Here is a 21,046-nt window from a genome sequence, read left to right as displayed (position 1 = left end):
TTTTTTTTAGGAAAGCCTTTCCATCCCTATCAGAAGGTTATCATTTGCATCATCGCTAATTGCTACACAAAGTGTAGACATATGCACGCACCACACACACACACACAGAGGGACATTCCTGTGTCTTTTCAGAAAGTGCAGGAAAATACAAATCACTGATGGATTTTGTTCATGTTTTATGATTAATTTGGGCAATTTAATGGATTTTCTAATAAGTTCAATACATTTAGTTGATTTCCTACTAAGTTCAATATATTTTTGAATATTGATCAATTCTGTTTTAATATCTGGATTCAGTAATTCTGTACCTCGTTCTCCTCAATGCAGATTTTATAGGGCCCTATACTAGTAACTGATAGTGGTGCAATCATTAGACCCGAGCAACACAGTACATATACCACTACATTACACCCTGGGGGTTCTGTGAACACTTTTATTATAGATCTGCAAGACTGTACATAATATTCTTTACTGGTCTAATGAGTGCCATGAAGTATTTTATTCAATAGCAGTTCATGGCTTTATGTGAATGACTCCTGTGAGAAGCAGAATAATAATTGTTATAAATTATAATTGGGCCTGATTCTCATCCATAATGCAGGTTGGTTCATGCATTCCTCGCTGAAAATGAACACATAATTTCTCTCAATTTTGTACATCAGACATTTTGACACACATACACAAAAATGTTTTAAGTATTTAAATAACCACCTGTTTAAATTACCTTGGGATATAAAACAATCAATGATTCATGAAATGTCCAAAGCACCAAAGACGAACATAAATATTGACTCAAGATCACATTGGGAACACGTTCCTCCCCCTGCTCTCTCAATCAGGTTGTTAGCCAATCCAGAGGCAGTGTAAAAGGAACCAGCTAGAACCTGCTGAAACCAGTTTAAGCAATGTTATTTAGACAAGGGAAGAATCATTCAATTACTTCCTACTTTACAGTGTTAACTCCGACCTTCAGTTTTGAAGAATTCTGGCATGAATAGCCCTGGGGATCCAGAACAAGGAGTGATATATGGCATACGTTTCCTACATTAGCCTACAGGCATATTAGATAAATATATGTAAGTGACTAGCCTACATTGCTAACTGACCACAAATGGGATTAGGCTAGTACAAGACATTATGCTGGTGTTAGGCCTATATTTCTGTTATGTAAAGTACCATTAAAGATGTCTATCACATGAACGGGTAAAACGTTCAGGGGTGGGGTGGCTGCACCTTATAGTTCTGTTATAGACTTGACCTGTAGGCCTTCACACAAATGTTACTCCACAAATCCTGTTAAGTGTAGGCTATCTTGAGTGAAATGTTGCTCTCGTTTTTTATGCTGCCCATCCCCCACACGACAGTTCTGTAGCGACTCACAGCAACAGTCACAACGTGGAAGCAGTCTTCAAGTGGTCCAACCTCACTAGCCTAAATATTTCCGGATTGAGATGAAGTACATAACACATATTTTCAAATACTACGCACACAACTGGTATTCTGAGCTTTCATACTTCTGAACTAAATACCTTCCACGATGCAAAAAAACTAATGGAATCACAGAATACAGGCATCTGAATGGTATTCCGATTATTGTAATGTCTAAAATTTGAAGGCCTTAACTGTACAACAAAGCACTGATGAAGTGAGTATCTGGAGACTGTTTTCCTCCCAGGCCAGACAGGGGTTCCTTGCTTTGCTACTGATTGCCCACACAGAACTGATTGCACATTTCTCATATTTGTGCTGCATTGGTGTCAGTCCCTCCCTTGGGTTATGTTCATCCATAGACTGGCTGTTCGATTCACTGAAACTGGTTGATCAAGGAGTGTCCTGTGTGGCTCGGTTGGTGGAGCACTGCGCTTGTGTCGCAGGGTCGTGGGTTTGATTCCCTCTAGGGCCATTCACATTAAAATGTATGCACACACTGATGTAAATCACTTTGGATAAAAGTCTGCTAAATGGTATATATTATTATAAGGCTATATCATACTCGGGGTCCCGAGACAGGTTGGGTATGACTGATCAGGGTTGGTGAGGTCGCTTGAGGCAGACATCTTGGTTTGACAGAAGGTGAAAGAGGGATTGTTTCGAACCAGTTACAGTCCAATACTACCACAAACAGTTAACTGTCTTGTTGAACAAGATTGACAAATGAACCAAAATAAACTCAACGTCTTCGTTAACCAAATTCAAAAGTGTCTATGTAGAGAAACTCGCCATGCTATCGTTTTTCTATGAAAAACTTACAACAGTCATTTCTACAAAGTTAATTATCTGAAACTAGGATGACACGACAATGTCTCTTCTTGACACAAGAACGCGTACCTATTTTTTCTTACAGAAATGTGCATATGGTTTATGAACATTAGGTAATTATTCAACAATGATGTATTATTTCAAAGGTAGTTCATCTAGCAATAGGGCGATTCCACATCAGCGAAAAATATTTTGGGTATATCAGATTTTTCGGGTAATTCTCACATAGAACTTCATTGGGATTAAAGACGTTTGAAAATACTTTTAACATTTGTATCACTAACCATTTTTGAGAAAAATCATGATTAAAGTGGCCATTTTAGACTCTTTTTAGACCAATACACGCCTCCTGTAAGACACGATGATTTGTGAACCGTACATGATCCAGACAACATCTTCCTCCTTATATTGTTCTCTCAAATATGGAGTATGTCTACATTCCAAAATATCATGTATGGATGGATCAGTCTTACAGGAAACATGTATAGGTCTAAAAAAAAAAAAAGGCCTTAAATGTACACTTTCACCATATGATTTGTGATACAAATGTAAAACAAAATGTCAAACATCCTTCCTCCCAATGAAGTTTCTATGTGAGAATTGCCAAAACAATCGGAGATAACAAAAATATTTTTCTCTCCCGCTGGCATGGAATCGCCCAAAAGCTATTAACTAGCAATATAAAATATTAATATAGTCTATGACAACTGCAAAAGCCTAGCTTTTGTCCTGAATTCTGCCTCCTTTTCAGTTAGCCCCGAAAACGCAGGCATATGGAAGACTGGAAAAGCAGTGGGGGAGGGATAACTGTCTGCAGGACTGTACCATCTTCCTCAGAGGGGAGACTAAAGTGGATGAGGGGGCATACACACTTGGTGTGAACGAACTGGAACTACTGGTACTCATATTTACAATGAAACGTTCAAGGTAATAAACTACTTTACACGAGGGAACTGAAAGCCCCCCAGAACAAATGCAATCTCAAGTCTCTACACAAATGATCATGAACTAACTCACCAATGTGCCTGAAATAACTTATTTTTAAAGCCCAAATTTGCCTAAAACACACACACACACACAGAAAGTTGCACCAATAGAACAAATATACAAAACAAAAACGCACAACTATCCAGTAAACGATTGGTCTACACAGGAGACGTTGGAACACCCCTCCCCCTCACTAACAGTCACTCACAGACAGACTGTGTACTGAGTGGAAAAGTACAGCAAACCAGGGCCGTACCACTTTAAGAAGCCAGGGGGGGTTGAGATCAAATAACAAGACAAGAGGGGAGAGTAATGCTCGAACATTAAAAACACAATTTTTTACATTCAAAAATATTATTTTTTATAAGAAACTATACCAATAATAGGTGTTTCAATATTTATCAAAAACAACTTGAAATAGTTCACGTTAAAGGAGATTGCGTATTAATTCTGTAATTCTACGTACACCTTACGTTACACTAATAGACAGACTACAATGTGGTTCCAAACTGATTACAATATGTGTAAAAAACATCTAGGCATACCTGAAACGATGCTTCCAGGGGTGCACTAGGTTTCTTCAAGCATGAACAGCCTTTCACGTATGCTAGTACATACAGTGAGATGAGCATTCCAATTCCAGCACAAAATATGTCTCCAAGAGAGATGTCTGCCCTCGATGTAAGTCACATAGTTTACAATACTGTTCTTTTTAGGACTGTGTGGAAACAGAAGGAGAAAAGCTCATTCTAGGCCTATGCCCACATGTAATCTGATAATAATCTTTCCAATGTAATGAAAACGTGTTCGGGAAAGTAATTGTGTCTGTTCACCATCATTTCTATTTTCGTAGACCTAAGAAAGTTCCAATTGCAATAGAGAGCACATTGGGAGCAGATATTCAAAATGCCTTCTACACAGCCAACAAGAACAAAAATGGCAGTACTCTTCAAAGACCCAAGACTTTGAAAGTGATAGATTGTCTAAAATGTTATCATATAGTTGTTATCATATATAATTATTATGCATTTCCTGGGAGGCTAATGCAGCTAGCTGAGTGCTAACTATTCACTATCCCATCCCCTCCCCCACACACAAACACTGCCACATTTTCTGACGGTGCCACTTATTATTGCAGCAACTCAAAATGGCCACCATAGTTGCTGTTAGCTAGGTTTTTTCCATGTGCTTGATCCCCAATTTGTAACAATGTCAGGGAATACTTTGCAGTCACATTAAGGTTGCTTCCTAAAGTTCCTACTGGTGCTGAATTAGACATATGCTAAATGTATTTATGTCCTACTCATACATTTTACATGTTATTGCTGATGTTAGAGCGAGACTCCTCATACAGTGGCTCTAAAGAAAATATCCTGACCAGTCTTGTCCATTTCTTCCCTTTTGTCATTCAATGTTGTGTCTGTGTTTCCATAGTGTGTGTACCACTACTTTGTCTCAATATCTCATGGTAGTTTGACATTACTTGCTCTTTGTTTGGTTGCTAGTTTTGAAACTGAAATGGTTGATGGCTATTTACAAACTTGACAATATTTGCAAATATTCCGATCTTGAAAAGAGGCTATCCGTCTGATTACTAAAATTATTTAAGCCAGATAACCCCTTTCATTGTAATACTGCAACATCTCAACTGACACCCTCCAGCATCACCCGATCCTACATAGGCTTCTTCCATGCTTCCCTGCAAACATTTTATACATCTTTTAATTTACTATCATTGATAATTCCTTTTGAAACAAATTCCTTGCTTCATTTATAGAGCATGAAGCAACATTTATTGTTATAGCCCCAGTGACTTGCACTCACAACTTTGTCAATGTTTGGTGGCCGTCATGGTTATAAAGAAGTTGTCAAGGTTGAAGGGGATCACATCATCTCAACCAATCGGGTTGTCTAGATTCTGAGTGCATCAACATAGGCTGGATCAGTGGTTCTCAACTGGTTTTTCCCCGGGACCCATATTGAACCAGGTTGTCTCAGTTGCGACCCAATATTCGCATTGCCAAAACACAATCTGAAAACAATTTTTTATGCTATATTGATAGTAAATGCAGCAATTATATGACAAGGAAACAACATTCCCACCGCTTTCATTTTCAAAAATACAACTTTGCCAATGTCCTTTATTAAGAATGTTAATAAACTCACTGGCTTTATATCACAAAATCAAGCAAAATTGTGTTGCTATACTACACATGTTCTACCTGGTTTAAATCAAGATTTTATTTTATTCCAGACACCCGCGACCCACAAAACCTCCTTGGGTCACAACCCATCAATTGAGAATCACTGGGCTAGGTTATGATGGACTATAACCTGTAGATGGCGTGTGCATTTCCAAATTATGACACCAAATAATAGAAAGTATGGTAGTTAGCGTGCCAACAAGCTATGCTGTGAAACAAACCGCTTTAGCTGCCTAGGCTTGCAACATTCACTTGTACTTGATACATGTTTTTCGATGAAAGCACATTTTTGTCTTCAAAGAAACATAACATTTTGGGCAGCAACAAAAAATGTACAGCCAAATACAAAGAAAACATAAGAAATACTAAATATAATTACATTTGCATCTTTTGGTAGATATATACACACACACACACACACACACACATATATATATATATATATATATATATATGTAGTGTGTATATAGACAGACTTAAAAAAAATTTTTTATATATATATATATATATATAAATAAAAAATATATATATATTTAAAATCACACAATCTTAAAAATAAGAATAATAATTTAAAATATATATATATAAATATATATATATATATTAAATGTGTGCTTGTGTATATAAACACACACATTTTTAAAATATATATATTTTGGTAGATATATAAACACACATATATCTTTAAATATATACCAACAAACAATTGTATTTCTCTACTCAATAGCCAAAAATCTAAACAGTTAACGTTAGCTAGCTAGCGCCCCCCTTCACCCCACCTCACTTTTTTTCACGTCCATGTCCCTACCAAGACCAGTCTACATCGCAAGCTAATGTTTTACACTTACTCGTTCAAGAACATGACAGAAAAAAACGAAACGTCTATTTTATAGAGAAAGTGACACATTTTAAATAGACAAAAAATAAAACTGTTGGAATGATCAGTAAAAACAGTTAAGACAGCTAGCATGCTAGCTAACTCACCGATGCTTCTGAATTCTGCCTGTTTCCCGCGAAATAGCCGGTATCCGCACGAGCTGAATGTGCTCCTCGCTCACAACATCGGTTTATAATGTGCAGAGGATCGCAAACTGAACCAAGGGAAAAAACGTAAATATGAGCGTGATAGTGACGCGGACACACCGGCTTGAAAGAACACCAAAACAAAACCTGTGCATGCAGACTGTTCTCAGCGACAACAGTCAGTCATCCACCACTGTGTTGCCAGCTCCTCCTCCTTCGTAGTCAAGGGGAGGGGGTTGAGTGCGTGAGAGCAGTCTAGGCACCTCCTACTAGATGTCGTCCATGACAGAAAACAACGTGAAAGCTGGTAGGAAGGAGTAGCTTTAAAAAAAAAATCAAGTACAGTATGAATACTGTCGTCTATGAAGTTTTTTTTAAATTCAACAAGGTAAGTAGAAGTTGAAGGAAATTATATGTGTTGAAGAGAGAACAGAACCATTTCTAACTTGATTTTCTTAGATCTGTGAGGGTATGAAAGACTTGTGTAGACTTTCACAGACTACCTGATCGCCTGAGGGTATGCAAGACTTGTGTAGACTTTCACAGACTACCTGATCACCTGCTCTACTAGGAGAATAGACAGTATTAGTCACAAGACCGCCATAGTGGAAGAGCTAAAGACTGTTTTCTGACATGGCAAGAAGAGGGGGATGGGGTGTGGTCTTGTCTGATGGGGGAAGGGTGAGGGAAGTATGAAGGGAGCAGGGGTGGAATTCATAAGTGGGAGGGGTCTGTTTAAGAACAGTGGCAACACAAGTATACTAAAAACAGTTTATAATTATAGTAAAGTATAACATCTTTGGTGGAAATTATGTGTTGTATTTTCTTTAATTTTTTTTATTCATCCCACATCCTAGAAAAGTTTCATCTGAAACTCCAGTGCTTGTGATCTGTGGGCTCTCTTGGTAGCTGTTAAGCATTTAAACTGTTCAAAAGCTATAATTGTTCATAGTAGCATAGCAACATAAGTGTCTAAAAAACAAATTGTCTATAGATAGTGGTGATTTGTTCGTTTTGTGGCTTCAAATTTAGGATCTAAATCGTAAAGGAAAAAGGAAGAAACAAAAAAAACAGAAAGGTAAGACTCGGCCAGACTGAACAAAAAAGATGCTCAACTGCTTCAAGTGCTAAATTGTTCTGATCATAGGTTAAAGTGATTTAGTAGACCTATATGTACAACATATGCATCCAAAACCAAAATAACATATGCAAATTTATTCATCATTGGGAAAAATTACATTTACTGACATTTACTCATTTTCGCACATCCCATGAGCTAATTTCAGGTCGGCCATTTTGTCTCACTGGCCCCTCTGCAGGCAAACTCTCAATTAAAATGTCTGCTTGTGCCACTGTAGTTCCACCAATGACCAAAATAGGTATTTAAAAATATATGTGATTAAAATGTTTATGCCTGAAATGTCTGGAATTTGATTTATCATATTAACACGTTTTCTTGTTTAGCTACTGTATTTCATTTGTTTGGTTAATCTCTTGGTTTGTGTGTTTTTCTGGAATTGATTATATCCACTTTCCCTAGCGAACCACTTTATTTTGGGGGGGGTTGATTTATTTGATTGAATCACCATGTTAAAAATCTGTCTTGCACATACCCAATCAGAACTAAACTGCCTATTCTTTATAATTGTTTCCCCCCTCACTGCTAAAACTTACTGCATCACAATTAACTTGGAGAAAAGGGTACACGCATACACACAGTCAAACATACACACATTCAAAACACCTTGCTACATACAGTTCATCAGTGAGAGAGTGACTGTAATATGCTCCTCCCCTTTCTCCACAAAGGGTGCTTCCAGCCCTAGCCAGCTGTGTGACAACTTAAGCAGAACTGGCATTGAAAAACAGACAGACAATGGGCACCTTCAAGCCATAGAGATAGATAGAGGACTCATCTTTATCATTGCATCGTCTGTGACTGCATTGAGAGCGCCATTGAGGCAATCTCCATTTTGAAGTAGTACATTTTCTTCTTCTTCAGGAGGGATCAGCCAATGAAGTTGGAAGTCCCACCCAGTTGACTACATTAAGATGGTGGAAGCTCTCAATGGTGCTTCCCATGCTAATGCAGACTTTTGGCCACTAGAGGCCTCTATCATTCTCTATGGTTCGAGCAGCTCAAGTGTGTTGCATTATGGAGACAAAAATTGTCAGACTTGCGCCTACATGTGGACTGTATGAACTTTACAAAAACCATGTGATCAAAGGGCATGCCATTAATGGGCTTGTCAATGACAGTGCAGGCGAATGCCGACTGACTGTTCTACAAAGAACATTACAGTTTTGATCCTCTCTAACAGTCTTTGATGAAGTTGTCTTCAAGTCGCTGCAGTTGCGTCATACCAACTGCACCATGCAGCCATCACCTGCATTGAGGCACTATTTGACAGCCAATCATTCGGGTGTTTTTGGTTGACTCACGCAAACTTGACCAAAGACGTTACTGAAACAGGGACTAACTTTGACACAATTCTAAAGCTACAGGAGATACAAATTAAAGTGATATTTAAGATCTCTAACCAATTATTTGCAAACAAGTTCAATCAAATAAATGTTTATTCCTCACATGCTTTGTAAATGGCAGGTAGCCTAGTGGTTATAGCGTTGGGCCAATAACCGAAAGGTTGCTAGATCAATCCCCAAGCTGTCAAGCTAAAAATCTGTCTTTCTGCCCCTGAAAAAGGCAGTTAACTAACTGTTCCTAGGCCGTCATTGTAAATAAGAATTTACTTGCCTAGTTAAATAAACAACAGGTGTAGACTAAAACTGAAACGCTTACTTACGGGCCATTCCCAACAATGTAGAAAGAAAATTTATAAATAATAGAAATGTAATAGTAAATACACAATGAGTAACAATAACTTGACTAAATACATGAGGTATCAAGTTGATGTGAAGGGAACGAGGTAATTGAGGTAGATATGTACATATAACTAGGAATGAAGTGACTAGTCAACAGGACAGATAAACAGTAGCAGCAGTGTTATGTGGGCTTGTACAATTTTCATTTAAACATTTAGAAAGACTCTTCCCCAAATGTTTATTGAAAACAAATACATTTTCACAAATACATCGTTACAGTTAGTTAGCTAGCACATTTTTGCCATATTAGCATTGACATGAAACCAGTCAAAACACCTCAAAACAAGACATGGTATCAAGAACAAGATAAAACTAGCTGAAATGAGCCAACTGCGATTCCCTGCATGTCATTGTTGCTAGCTACAGCATCTGACTATTCAGAATTATAACTAAGCATGGCTTCCGGCACCAATGCACGCGCATAATTTGTGACGTTGTCAGCCAACCCGTCTATCTGATATGAAAGTCCCGCCTACTTCCTGCTTCCTGCTGTACTGTTTTCTAATATATGTTTTTAATTATATCAACAAATTCATTAAAACGTGGTCATTTAAAATATATGTACAATTTGTGGATTCATTTACTTTTTCCCAGGGGTGAAAGTAAGGAGGTCCGGTACGGTGTCAAAATAAATAGTGGGGGTACGCCATATCGGTGAAACGAGCCTATTACAATAATTAAAACAAAATGTCAAGAAAACCGTAGGCTATTACACCATTATTAATCACTACCGCATGTCAGAGGCATGAAACATTTGCGAATGGACTTAAACAGGTGGTATAGCCTAGGCTCAAAAATGTGATGTGGTTCGACCAGAACATTGATATTTTGTCAAGGCAGAGATGAGTGGCCGACACAGATACAGACAGCAAATGACGCATCAATTCTGGCCAATTGACAATCGCCAAATGTCATTACACTTTTTGGTGATTTGTTGAAAAGATGTCTCTTTTCATTCACCACTGTTTGGAGGCTTGAAGAACATGTGCGGCGGGTAGCATAGTAAAGGAGCCCTTTGAAGTGAGATGAAGCAGATGCTAAGCTACGGGACTGTTTTACTAGCACAGACTGGAATATGTTCCGGGATTCTTTCGATGGCATTGAGGAGTACACCACATCAGTCACTGGCTTCATCAATAAGTGCATCGATTACGTCGTCCCCACAGTGACTGTACGTACATACCCCAACCAGAAGCCATGGATTACAGGCAACATCCGCACTGAGCTAATGGGTAGAGCTGTCGCTTTCAAGGAGCGGGACTCAAACCCGGAAGCGTATAAGAAATCCTACTATGTCCTATGACGAACCATCAAACAGGCAAAGCGTCAATACAGGACTAAGATAGAATCGTACTGCACCGGCTCTGACGCTCGTCAGATGTGGTAGGGCTTGCAAACTATTACAGACTACAAAGGGAAGCACAGCCGAGAGCTGCCCAGTGACATGAGCCTACCAGACGAGCTAAATTGCTTCGAGGCAAGTAACACTGAAACATGCACGAGAGCATCAGCTGTTCCGGACAACTGTGTGATCACGCACTCCGGATCCGATGTGAGTAAGACCTTTTAACAGGTCAACATTCATAAGGTCGCAGGGCCAGACAGATTACCAGGACGTGTACTCCGAGCATGCGCTGACCAACTGGCAAGTGTCTTTACTGACATTTTCAACCTCTCCCTGTATGAGTCTGTAATACGGCTCTCTTTTATTTTCAAGTTTTATTTTCAAGTTTTCTACTCCGCTAGCCAGCACCTCGTCTTAATAGGTGTGCATTTCTTTTTCTTCTAGATGTGTCTGTAATACCAACATCTTTCAAGCAGATCACCATAGTCCCTGTGCCTAAGAACACTAAGGTAACCTGCATAAATTATTACAGACCCATAATACTCACATCTGTAGCCATGAAGTACTTGAAAAGCTGGTCATGGCTCACATCAACATCATTATCCGAGAAACCCTAGACCCACTCCAATTTGCATGCCGCCCCAACACCCACTCCAATTTGCATGCCACCCCAACAGATCCAGGGCTCCCGAGTGGCGCAGCGATCTAAGGCACTGCATCTGCAAGAGGTCGTCACTACAGTCCCTAGGTAGAATCCAGGCTGAATCAAATCCGGCCGTATTTGGGGGTCTCATAGGACGGCGCACAATTGGCCCAGCGTCATCCAGGTTTGGCATGGGTAGGCCGTCATTATAAATAAGAATTTGTTCTTAACTGGCTTGCCTGGTTAAATAAAAATCCACAGATGATGCAATGTCTATTGCACTCCACACTGCCTTTTCATACCTGGACAAAAGGAACACCTATGTGAGAATGCTATTCATTGACTACAGCTCAGCGTTCAACACCATAGTGCCCTCAAAGCTCATCACTAAGCTAGGGACCCTGGGACTAAACACCTCCCTCTGCAACTGGATCCTGGACTTCCTGACAGGTCGCCCCCAGTTGTTAAGGGTAGGTAACAACACATCTGCCACGCTGATCCTCAACACAGGTGCCCCTCAGGTGTGAGCTCAGTCCCCTCCTGTAATCTCTATTCACTCATGAATGCACGGCCAGGCACGACTCCAACACCATCATTCATTTTGCCAATGACACAAAAGTGGTAGGTCTGATCACCGACAACGACGAGACAGCCTATAGGGAGGAGGTCAGAGACCTGACACTATAGTGCAAGGTCAACAATCTCTCCCTCAAAGTGATCAAGACAAAGGAGATGATTGTGGTCTACAAGAAAAGGAGGACCGAGCACGCCCCCATTCTCATCGACGGGGCTGTAGTGGTGCAGGCTGAGAGCTTCAAGTTTCTTGGCATCCACATCACCAACAAACTAACATGGTCCAAGCACACCAAGACAGTTGTGAAGAGGGCATGACAAAGCCTATTCCCCCTCATGAGACTGAAAAGATTTGGCATGGGTCCTCAGATCCTCAAAAGGTTCTACAGCATCCTGACGGGTTGCATCACTGCCTGGTATAGCAACTGCTCAGCCTCCGACCGCTAGGCACTACAGAGGGTAGTGTGTACGGCCCAGTACATCACCGGGGCCAAGCTTCCTGCCATCCAGGACCTCTATACCAGGCGGTGTCAGAGGAAGGTCCTAAAAATTGTCAAAGACTCTAGCCACCCTAGTCATAAACGGTTCTCCCTGCTTCCGAGGGGCAAGCGGTACCGGAGCGACCAAGTCTAGGTCCAAGAGGCTTCTAAACAGCTTCTACCTTCGAGCCATAAGACTCCTGAACATTTAATCAAATGGCTAACCAGACTATTTGCATTGCCCCCTCACCCTTTTACGCTGCTCCTACTCTCTGTTATTATCTATGTATAGTCACTTTATACACTTTACATGTACATATTACCTCATTTACCTCGACTAACTGGTGCCCCCGCACATTGACTCTGTACCAGTACCCCCTGTATATAGCCTCGCTATTGTTATTTTACTGCTGCTCTTTAATTATTTGTTACTTTAATTTCTTTCTTTTTTTGGTATTTTTCTTAACTGCATTGTTGGTTAACACCTCTCTAGGATAGTCGGGACGGTAGCGTCCCACCTCGCTGACAGGCAGTGAAATTGCAGGGCGCCAAATTCAAAACAACAGAACATACAAGTATTTTACACCCTTTTAAAGATGAACTGGTTGTAAATCCAGCCACAGTGTCCGATTTCAAAAAGGCTTTACGACGAAAGCACACCAAACAATTATGTTAGGTCAGTACCTAGTCACAGAAAAACACAGCCAAAGAGAGGAGTCACAAAAAGCAGAAATAGAGATAAAATGAATCACTAACCTTTGATGATCTTCCTCAGATGACACTCATAGGACTTCATGTTACACAATACATGTATGTTTTGTTCGATAGAGTTCATATTTATATCCAAAAATCTCAGTTTACATTGGCACGTTATGTTCAGTAGTTCCAAAACATCTGGTGATTTTGCAGAGAGCCACATCAATTTACAGAAATACTCATAATAAACATTGCTAAAAGATACAAGTGTTATGCATGAAATTTTAGATACATTTCGCAACCGCTGTGTCAAATTTTTAAAAAACTTTACGGAAAAAGCAAACCATGCAATAATCTGAGTACGGCGCTCAGACACAAAAACAAGCCATGCAGATACCCGCCATGTTGTGGAGTCAACAGAAGTCAGAAATAGCATTATAAATATTCACTTACCTTTGATGACCTTCATCAGAATGCACTCCCAGGAATCCCAGTTCCACAATAAATGTTTGTTTTGTTTGATAAATACCTCCTTTTTGTTTGCGCGTTTAGTACACAATCCAAACTCACGAGGCGCGGGCAAGTCCAGGTGAAAGTTCAGATGAAAGTCATATTACAGTTCTTAGAAACATGTCAAACGAAGTATAGAATCAATCTTTAGGATGTTTTTATCATAAATCTTCAATAATGTGTCAACCGGAGAATTCCTTTGTCTGTAGAAATGCAATGGAACGCAGCTAACTCACGTGAGCACGCGTGATCAGCTCATGCCACTCTAGCAGACCCCTGACTCAATCAGCTCAAACAGCTCCCTCCTTCACAGTAGAAGCCTCAAACAAGGTTCTAAAGGCTGTTGACATCTAGTGGAAGCATTAGGAAGTGCAACATGACCCCATAGACACTGTATATTCAATAGGCAATGACTTGAAAAACTACAAACCTCAGATTTCCCACTTCCTGGTTGGATTTTTTCTCAGGTTTGTGCCTGCCATATGAGTTCTGTTATACTCACAGACATCATTCAAACAGTTTTAGAAACTTCAGAATGTTTTCTATCCAAATATACTAATAATATGCATATATTAGCAACTGGGCCTGAGTAGCAGGCAGTTTACTCTGGGCACCTTATTCATCCAAGCTACTCAATACTGCCCACCAGTCCCAAAGAAGTTAAGGGTTTTTAAGTAAGTATTTCACTGTAAGGTGGAGAAAATAGTAAAATAAAGAAAAACCCTTGAATGTGTAGGTGTTCTAAAACTTTTGACCGGTAGTGTATAAAAGCTAAAGGCACCCACCCACCTTTGAACATGCAGGTAAGTGTTGGAACTCATCCTCTAATAGTTTACAGTCATCGTCACATGGGTTTACAGTTCATTCAGTGTCAAATCTGTGGATGGATAACAATAAGTGAAAAATTAAATAAAAAACGAAATGGAGAGAATATAGAATACAAAGATGTATCAAAATTTGATACAGAGGTTGGAACTGTTTCAAGGAACACTTTTTTGTCATGTTGCTCAGTGCTTCAAGGGAAGCCTCCATGTCCACCCCACTCTCTCTCTCGCTCTATCCCCACCTGTGATATTATAGTAGCTTCTATGGCCTGCGCTTATCTGTCCATCAAACATGTAAAAAACGAGTTTATCTGTTCCATAGCAAGCTGCTCTATCTACCCTAGTTGGTGGAGTAAATCAGGTTGCGTTTAAACGCAGCCCAATTCTGATATTTTTTCCACTAATTGGTCTTTTGACCAATCACATTAGATCTGTTCATGTCAGCTCTTTTTCAGAGTGGATCTGATTGGTCAAAAGACCAGTTAGTGGAAGAAAAAAAAATCAGAGTTGGGCTGCCTGTGTGAATGCAGCCTTAATGAGCTAAATGTAAAAACTGTTGATTTCATGCAGTACAAATGAACAAAAAGGAACTATACCAAAGAGTATGGGTATACTGACAAGATGCATGTCTCTGCCCTAACAATGGGAGTCATTGTCCACAAAGCGGCACGGCTGGCTGTCTAGCTTCTGCTTATCCTTTCTTTGGGTTGGTGGATACATGAACTCCTTATTATAATACTTTTTTGAATATTTGATGAGGGTTGTTGACATCAACAGTCTGTATTCAATGGAGAGAGATGCTATGCTACTAGCCTCATGCCATGAATACTGTATGTGTAGTCATCTCTAGACATCTCCGATAGGTTTTTTTTTCTCAAAATTGCCAGGATGTCACGTGTCCTACTTATATCAGTACACTCATAACAAGTTAAGCATTATGAAACTTCTATTAGACCAAAAACAACTCACGTAGCAAATTTTTGTTGACCAAATTAGACACTATTTTATTGACTTCCAACCAAAAACTCCTTGCTTAGTGGGCGAAAATACGGGGGGAAAACGCCACCTGCTGGAGAGAGACAGATTTTCCAGCGAGTTGGGCCTCGCTTCCTCTCTGACTATACGAACAGTTACTTTTTTGGGATTAGAACTGACTCAGAACTTTATTATCCTGGTCAAAACACGAACGGAACAAAATAAATCGGGGTTCTGATCGGAATGAAACGATTGGAAAATAATTTAGGTTCCATTCCCTGATTTGATCTTCCCTTCTGGACGTTTGTCTGCACATAATTTCATAATTCGCCATAGGGTAGAATAAGGTGAAATAGCTGGTTTTGACTCATTTAGTTTGTGAGCATAAAGTGTGACCAGAGAAGTATTCAACACTATTCATGCAGATTATAGGGTTTGAGTTTGACCTGGATAATATACATTATGTTCCTTTGCCTCTACTTGCTATACCAGGCATTCAACAAAAACAATCTGGAGTATACTAAACAGTGGATGCTGCTGAGGGGAGAACAGTGCATAATAATGTCTGGAGCAGAGTAAATTGAATGGCATCAAACACCTGGAAACAATGTTTTGGATACCATTCCAACCATTACCACGAGCCCGTTCTCCCCAATTAAGGTGCCAACAACCTTCTGTGATACCAAACATTAGGAACACCTTCCTAATATTGAGTTGCAACCCCTTTTGCCCTCAGAACAGCCTCAAGTCGTCGGGGCATGGTCTCTACATGGTGTTGAAAGCGTTCCACAGGGATGCTGTTCCATGTTGGCGCCAATGCTTACTACGCTTGTGTCAAGTTGGCTGAATGTCCTTTGGGTGGTGGACCATTCTTGGTCAACACAGGAAACTGTTGAGCGTGAAAAACCCAGCAGCGTTGCAGTTCTTAAAAAACAAACCAATGCACCTGGCATTTACTACCGTACCCCGTTCAAAGTCCCACAGTTGACAATGCACATCAGAGCAAAAACCAGGCCATGAGGTCGAAGGAATTGTCGTAGAGATCCGAGACAGGATTGTTTCGAGGCACAAATCTATGGAAGGGTACCAAAAATGTTCTGCAGCCTTGAAGGTCCCCAAGATCACAGTGGCCTCCATCATTCTTAAATGGAAGTTGTTTGGAAACACCAATACTCTTCCGAGAGCTGGCTGCCATGCCAAACTGAGCAATCGGGGGAGAAGGGCCTTGGTCAGGGAGGTGAACACGAAACCAATGGGGACTGACAGAGCTCCAGAGTACCTCTGTGGAGATGTGAAAACCTTCCAGAATGTCAACCATCTCTGCAGCACTTCACCAATCAGGCCTTTATGGTAGGGTGGCCAGACTGAAGCCACACCTCAGTAAAAGGCACAAGACAGCCTGCTTGGAGTTTGCCAAAAGGCACTTAAAGGACTCTCAGACCAAGGGATACAAGAGTCTCTGGTCTTATGAAACCAAGATTGAGCTCTTTGGCCTGAATGCCAAGCGTCACGTCTGGAGGACGCATCAGGCTGTGGGGATGTTTTTCAGCGGCAGGGTCTGGGAGACAAGTCAGGATTGAGAGAAAGATGAACGGAGCAAAGTACAGAGAGATCCTTGATGAAAACCTGCTCCAGAGTGCTCAGGAACTCTGACTGGGCAGAAGGTTCACCTTCCAACAGAACAACAACCATAAACACAGCCAAGACAACGTAGGAGTGGCTTCAGGACAAGTCTCTGAATGTCCTTGAGTGGCCCAGCCAGAGCCCGGACTTGAACCCGATCGAACATCTCTGGATAGACCTGAAAATAGCTGTGCAGCGACGCTCCCCATCCAACCGGACAGAGTTTGAGAGGATCTGCAGAGAATGATGGGAGAAATTCTCCAAGTACAGGTGTGCAAAGTTTGTAGCGTCATACCCAAGAAGATTCCAGGCTGTAATCTTTGCCAAAGGTGCTTCAACAAAAGTGCTGAGTAAAGGGTCTGAATACTTATGTGAATGTGATAATTGGTTTATTTGTAATAAATTTGCTAAAACTTCTAAACCTGTTTTTGCTTTGTCATTATGGGGTATTGTGTGTAGATTGATCAGGGGGGGGGGAACTGTTTAATCCATTTTTAGAACAAGGCTGTAATGTAACAAGTCTGACTACTTTCCGAAATGCACTGTTTACACACACTACATGATAAAAGTATGTGAACACCTGCCCGTCGAACATCTCATACCAAAATCATGGGTATTAATATGGAGTTGGTCCTCACCTTGCTTCTAAACCAGCCTCCACTCTTCTGGGAAGGCTTCACACTGGATGTTGGAACATTGCTACAGGGACAGCGTCAGCGTTCCAATTCATCCCAAAGGTGTTTTGATAGGCTTGAGTTCAGGGCTCTGTGCAGGCCAGTCAAGTTCTTCCACATCGATCTTGACAAACCATTTCTGTATTGACCTTGCTTTGTGCACGGGGGCATTGTGATGCTGAAACAGGAAAGGGCCTTCCCCAAACTGAGAGCAAGAGCAAAAATGTTAGTTGTTATAGACCATTTCTAAGGCCAAAACCTTCAAGTGGTTAATAGTGCAATTGCTTTATACCCACCCAAGTGTAGTTGTTCAAACTCTCTTGATCTGGTCAGAGCTTCCATGGATGTCACCCTCCGGGAAGGTGTAGAGTCTGGAAAACCATGAACATTTCCAACTTATCACTAACCATGATATTGAGCTGCTAGAATCTCAGCTACTGGTAGGCCTGCTGCACGAGTTGCTTGGGCTGCTGGCATCTCAGCTGCTGGTAGGTCGGCTGTACGACTTGCTTGGGCTGCTGGTTGCTTGGCTGCTTGGCCTGCTGGGAGCTCGGCTACTGGTAAGTTGGCTGCCTGCTGAATCTGCGGGCCAAAAACTGCTTCCCTTTTCAGAGCCCATGTTCCACATGACCCCTTTGCTCTGTGTAACTGCATGATTTATATTAGCTTGCTTGAGTTCATACCAGGGCTGCTGCTGGACCACTGGCTTGGGCTGAACTGTCTGGGACTGTAAACCTTGGGTTACGGTATGTAACCCGGTTCTCTGGAGGAGAATCACACCTAGCAGGCCAATCAGAGCTTTGTGGGTGTACACCCTGCGTGGCTATATAGCACCTGCAATGCTCTGGTTTCCTAATTCTACAGTCGTGCAAGAGGGGCAATCTGGTGAGATGGCTCCCTCCTCTCCTTCAGAGAACCCGGGGTTATATACCGTAACCCAAAGTTATCTTTCAGTCGAATCGGTTCGACATCTCACTATGGGACACTTGCAAAATGCCCTGATTGCCAATACCCCATTTCCTGAGAAGCCTGTTGTGGTACATGGTAATGTGCCTGATTCATCCTACTCAGCTCCAGCATCAAGGACTTTGTGCGCCAGAGAAGGTGCATTGACATCCAGACGATATAACCTAACAAAGGTATGACAGGAAGCCCAAAAATCTCAGAGAGATGGCCCTGAACAGTGCCCATGATGTAGCAAATCCTCCGGTGGAATGCGCCTGGACACCCAGGAGAGACTGCAACCCCCTACAACTGTATGCCTTGGCAATAGCCCTCACTACCTGTTCTTTGGACAAAGCCCTACCCTGAGCAGGGTTGGGAAAGCAAACAAATGGTCACAGCTCCGGAATAGCCTAGTCCTGTCCATGTAGACGTGCAGGGCATGTACCACAACCTGGGGAAGAGAATGGTGGAGGGTGGAAGTGGAAGAAGTCAGTGGCTTGACTACTATGCCATATGAATTACTTTAGGAACAAACTTGGGCATAAGGACATATCATAATCTTGGAGTAGTCGGGATTAAACTGAGTACATGAAAATGAACCAAGAGCGCATGAAGGTCACTAACTTGCTTGGCCGTAGCCAAGGTGAGCAACAGGTCCATCTTATGAGACAGGGTTTCCCAAACCCGGTCCTGTGGCCTCACCTGGGTGCACATTTTGGTTTTTGCCCTAGCACTACACTGCTGATTCAAATAACCAACTCATCATTAGGCATTGATTATTTGAATCAGCTGTGTAGTGCAAAGGCCAAAATCAAAACATGCACCCAGGGGGGGCCCCAGGACCGAGTATGGGAAACCTTGTTATAAGACATAGTCTTAAGATCCACCGTGTCCAGGGGTTCAAAATGATGGCCCGTGAGTGCATCCAGAACCAGTGCCAAGTCCCATGATGGGGCAAGTGGCTTAGAGACCAGACGGAGACATCATTAAATGACAAACCATTTGTTGAGCCCCGATCGTCGTCTCACCTAGTCCAACATGTTAGGCTGTGATCGCTGCCAAGTAGACCTTAATGGTGGGAAAGGACTTGCCCATGTTGAGCAATTCCTATAGGAAGGAGAGCACTGAAAGGGGACCAACTTGTGTCTCTCATATCACTTCTCAAACAATCTCCACTGCAGGTCATAAAGACCTCTTGTGGGGGAGCTCTTGCACTCTGAATTGTGGCAATTATGTTCGGAGGCAAGCCCACCGAGTTTAAGTTGGACCTCTAACGGGCCAGGCGCAGAAATCCATAAACTCGGGATGAGGGTGGAATATTTTGCCCTTCACTTGGGATAGCAGATCCCTGCCTTGTGGGAGGCACCATGGTTGTGCATATAGGAGAGGTAAAATCTCTGCCAGCCATGGCTTCCCAGGCCAATGTGGGGCTATCAGGATGAGGGCGAGACTGTTCGCTCTCACTCGTGAGTGGGGGGGAGGGATCAGGCCCAAGGAGGGAAGCGCGTTTGGCCACTTGTGGGCCCAGTGTGTCCAAGCTTAGAGGAGCGTTGTGGTCGCTCATTGCACGTTGTCTGACTCCAGTCCTGCCGTAACGTCCCCATACCTCCTCGATGACTTTGGGATGAACCAGGTAGGTGGTTCCCCCATGACAGTAAATTCAGTCTGCTTGGCACGTGTTGTTCTGAGAGACGACAGATGTTCGCTGTTAATGGGTTAGGCCAACATCGGCCAACCGGCTACCCTAGTGGCCAAAGTGGCCTACCAAGCGGCCACCCCGGCATATCAAACGGCCACACTGGCATTAACCCAGGCCATACAGGCCTCATCCCAGGCCATTCAAGCCTCAACCCAGGGCATCCAGGCCTCAACCTAACCCAGGCCATTCCACCCTCCCCAGATGATCACATAACCACCGTAGACCAGTTTGCACCCCGAGTGGGCTCCACACCCACTTCCTGTTAAACGCGGATTGAGGGAGAGCTCGGTTTGTTGTTTTGGAAAGTCTCTCAAAAAGTATTCATTTGAAAAGGTTTGATTTCTAGCTAGCTAGCTACCTTTTTGAGTTTGGATCCTGGAACAAGGTTTGCATCAGTTGCTGGGACTGCTGCTATCTGTCCAGGGATCCTGCCGACCAAGGGTCTGAGGAACCGCTTGGCATAGCAGCTAGCTGCTAGCTGCCTATCAAGCTATCAGGGTTTTCTTGAGGGCTTGAATCCAGACCGCGACACGGTTAGTCCTTGTGGCTGGGATTCCGGATTGTCCCAGTCTTGTGGCTGTCTAGATCCCTGCTGTTTCCATCTTCCCTGTGACTTTCCCTGTCTGAAACTGCAAGCAGTAACAGTGTAGCTTACATTGCGACCATGGCAAAAACCAAAGCCGTTGGGAGTAGCGTTGAGGACA

The 21,046-nt window shown here is 42.0% G+C and overlaps 2 protein-coding genes across 2 annotated transcripts in view; both read right to left on the bottom strand.

Annotated features, from left to right (window-relative positions):
• Window positions 1-2,057, bottom strand: part of LOC139423503 (activating transcription factor 7-interacting protein 1-like) — a 56,121-nt gene extending 54,064 nt beyond the window's left edge. The window contains exon 1 of the mRNA XM_071175112.1: window positions 1,994-2,057. Within this exon, the coding sequence (XP_071031213.1) occupies window positions 1,994-2,057 (64 nt within the window). The remainder of the gene's footprint in view (window positions 1-1,993) is intronic.
• The window catches only part of LOC139424506 (myb/SANT-like DNA-binding domain-containing protein 4), a 1,073,247-nt gene that overhangs the window by 449,436 nt on the left and 602,765 nt on the right, over window positions 1-21,046 (bottom strand). The gene's annotated exons all lie outside the window — the stretch shown is intronic.

This window comes from Oncorhynchus clarkii, chromosome 13 (assembly GCF_045791955.1).
Source record: "Oncorhynchus clarkii lewisi isolate Uvic-CL-2024 chromosome 13, UVic_Ocla_1.0, whole genome shotgun sequence".
NCBI lineage: Eukaryota > Metazoa > Chordata > Actinopteri > Salmoniformes > Salmonidae > Oncorhynchus > Oncorhynchus clarkii.
The sequence above is the reverse complement of the archived record's forward strand: the minus strand, read 5'-3'. Positions and strand labels throughout refer to the sequence as shown.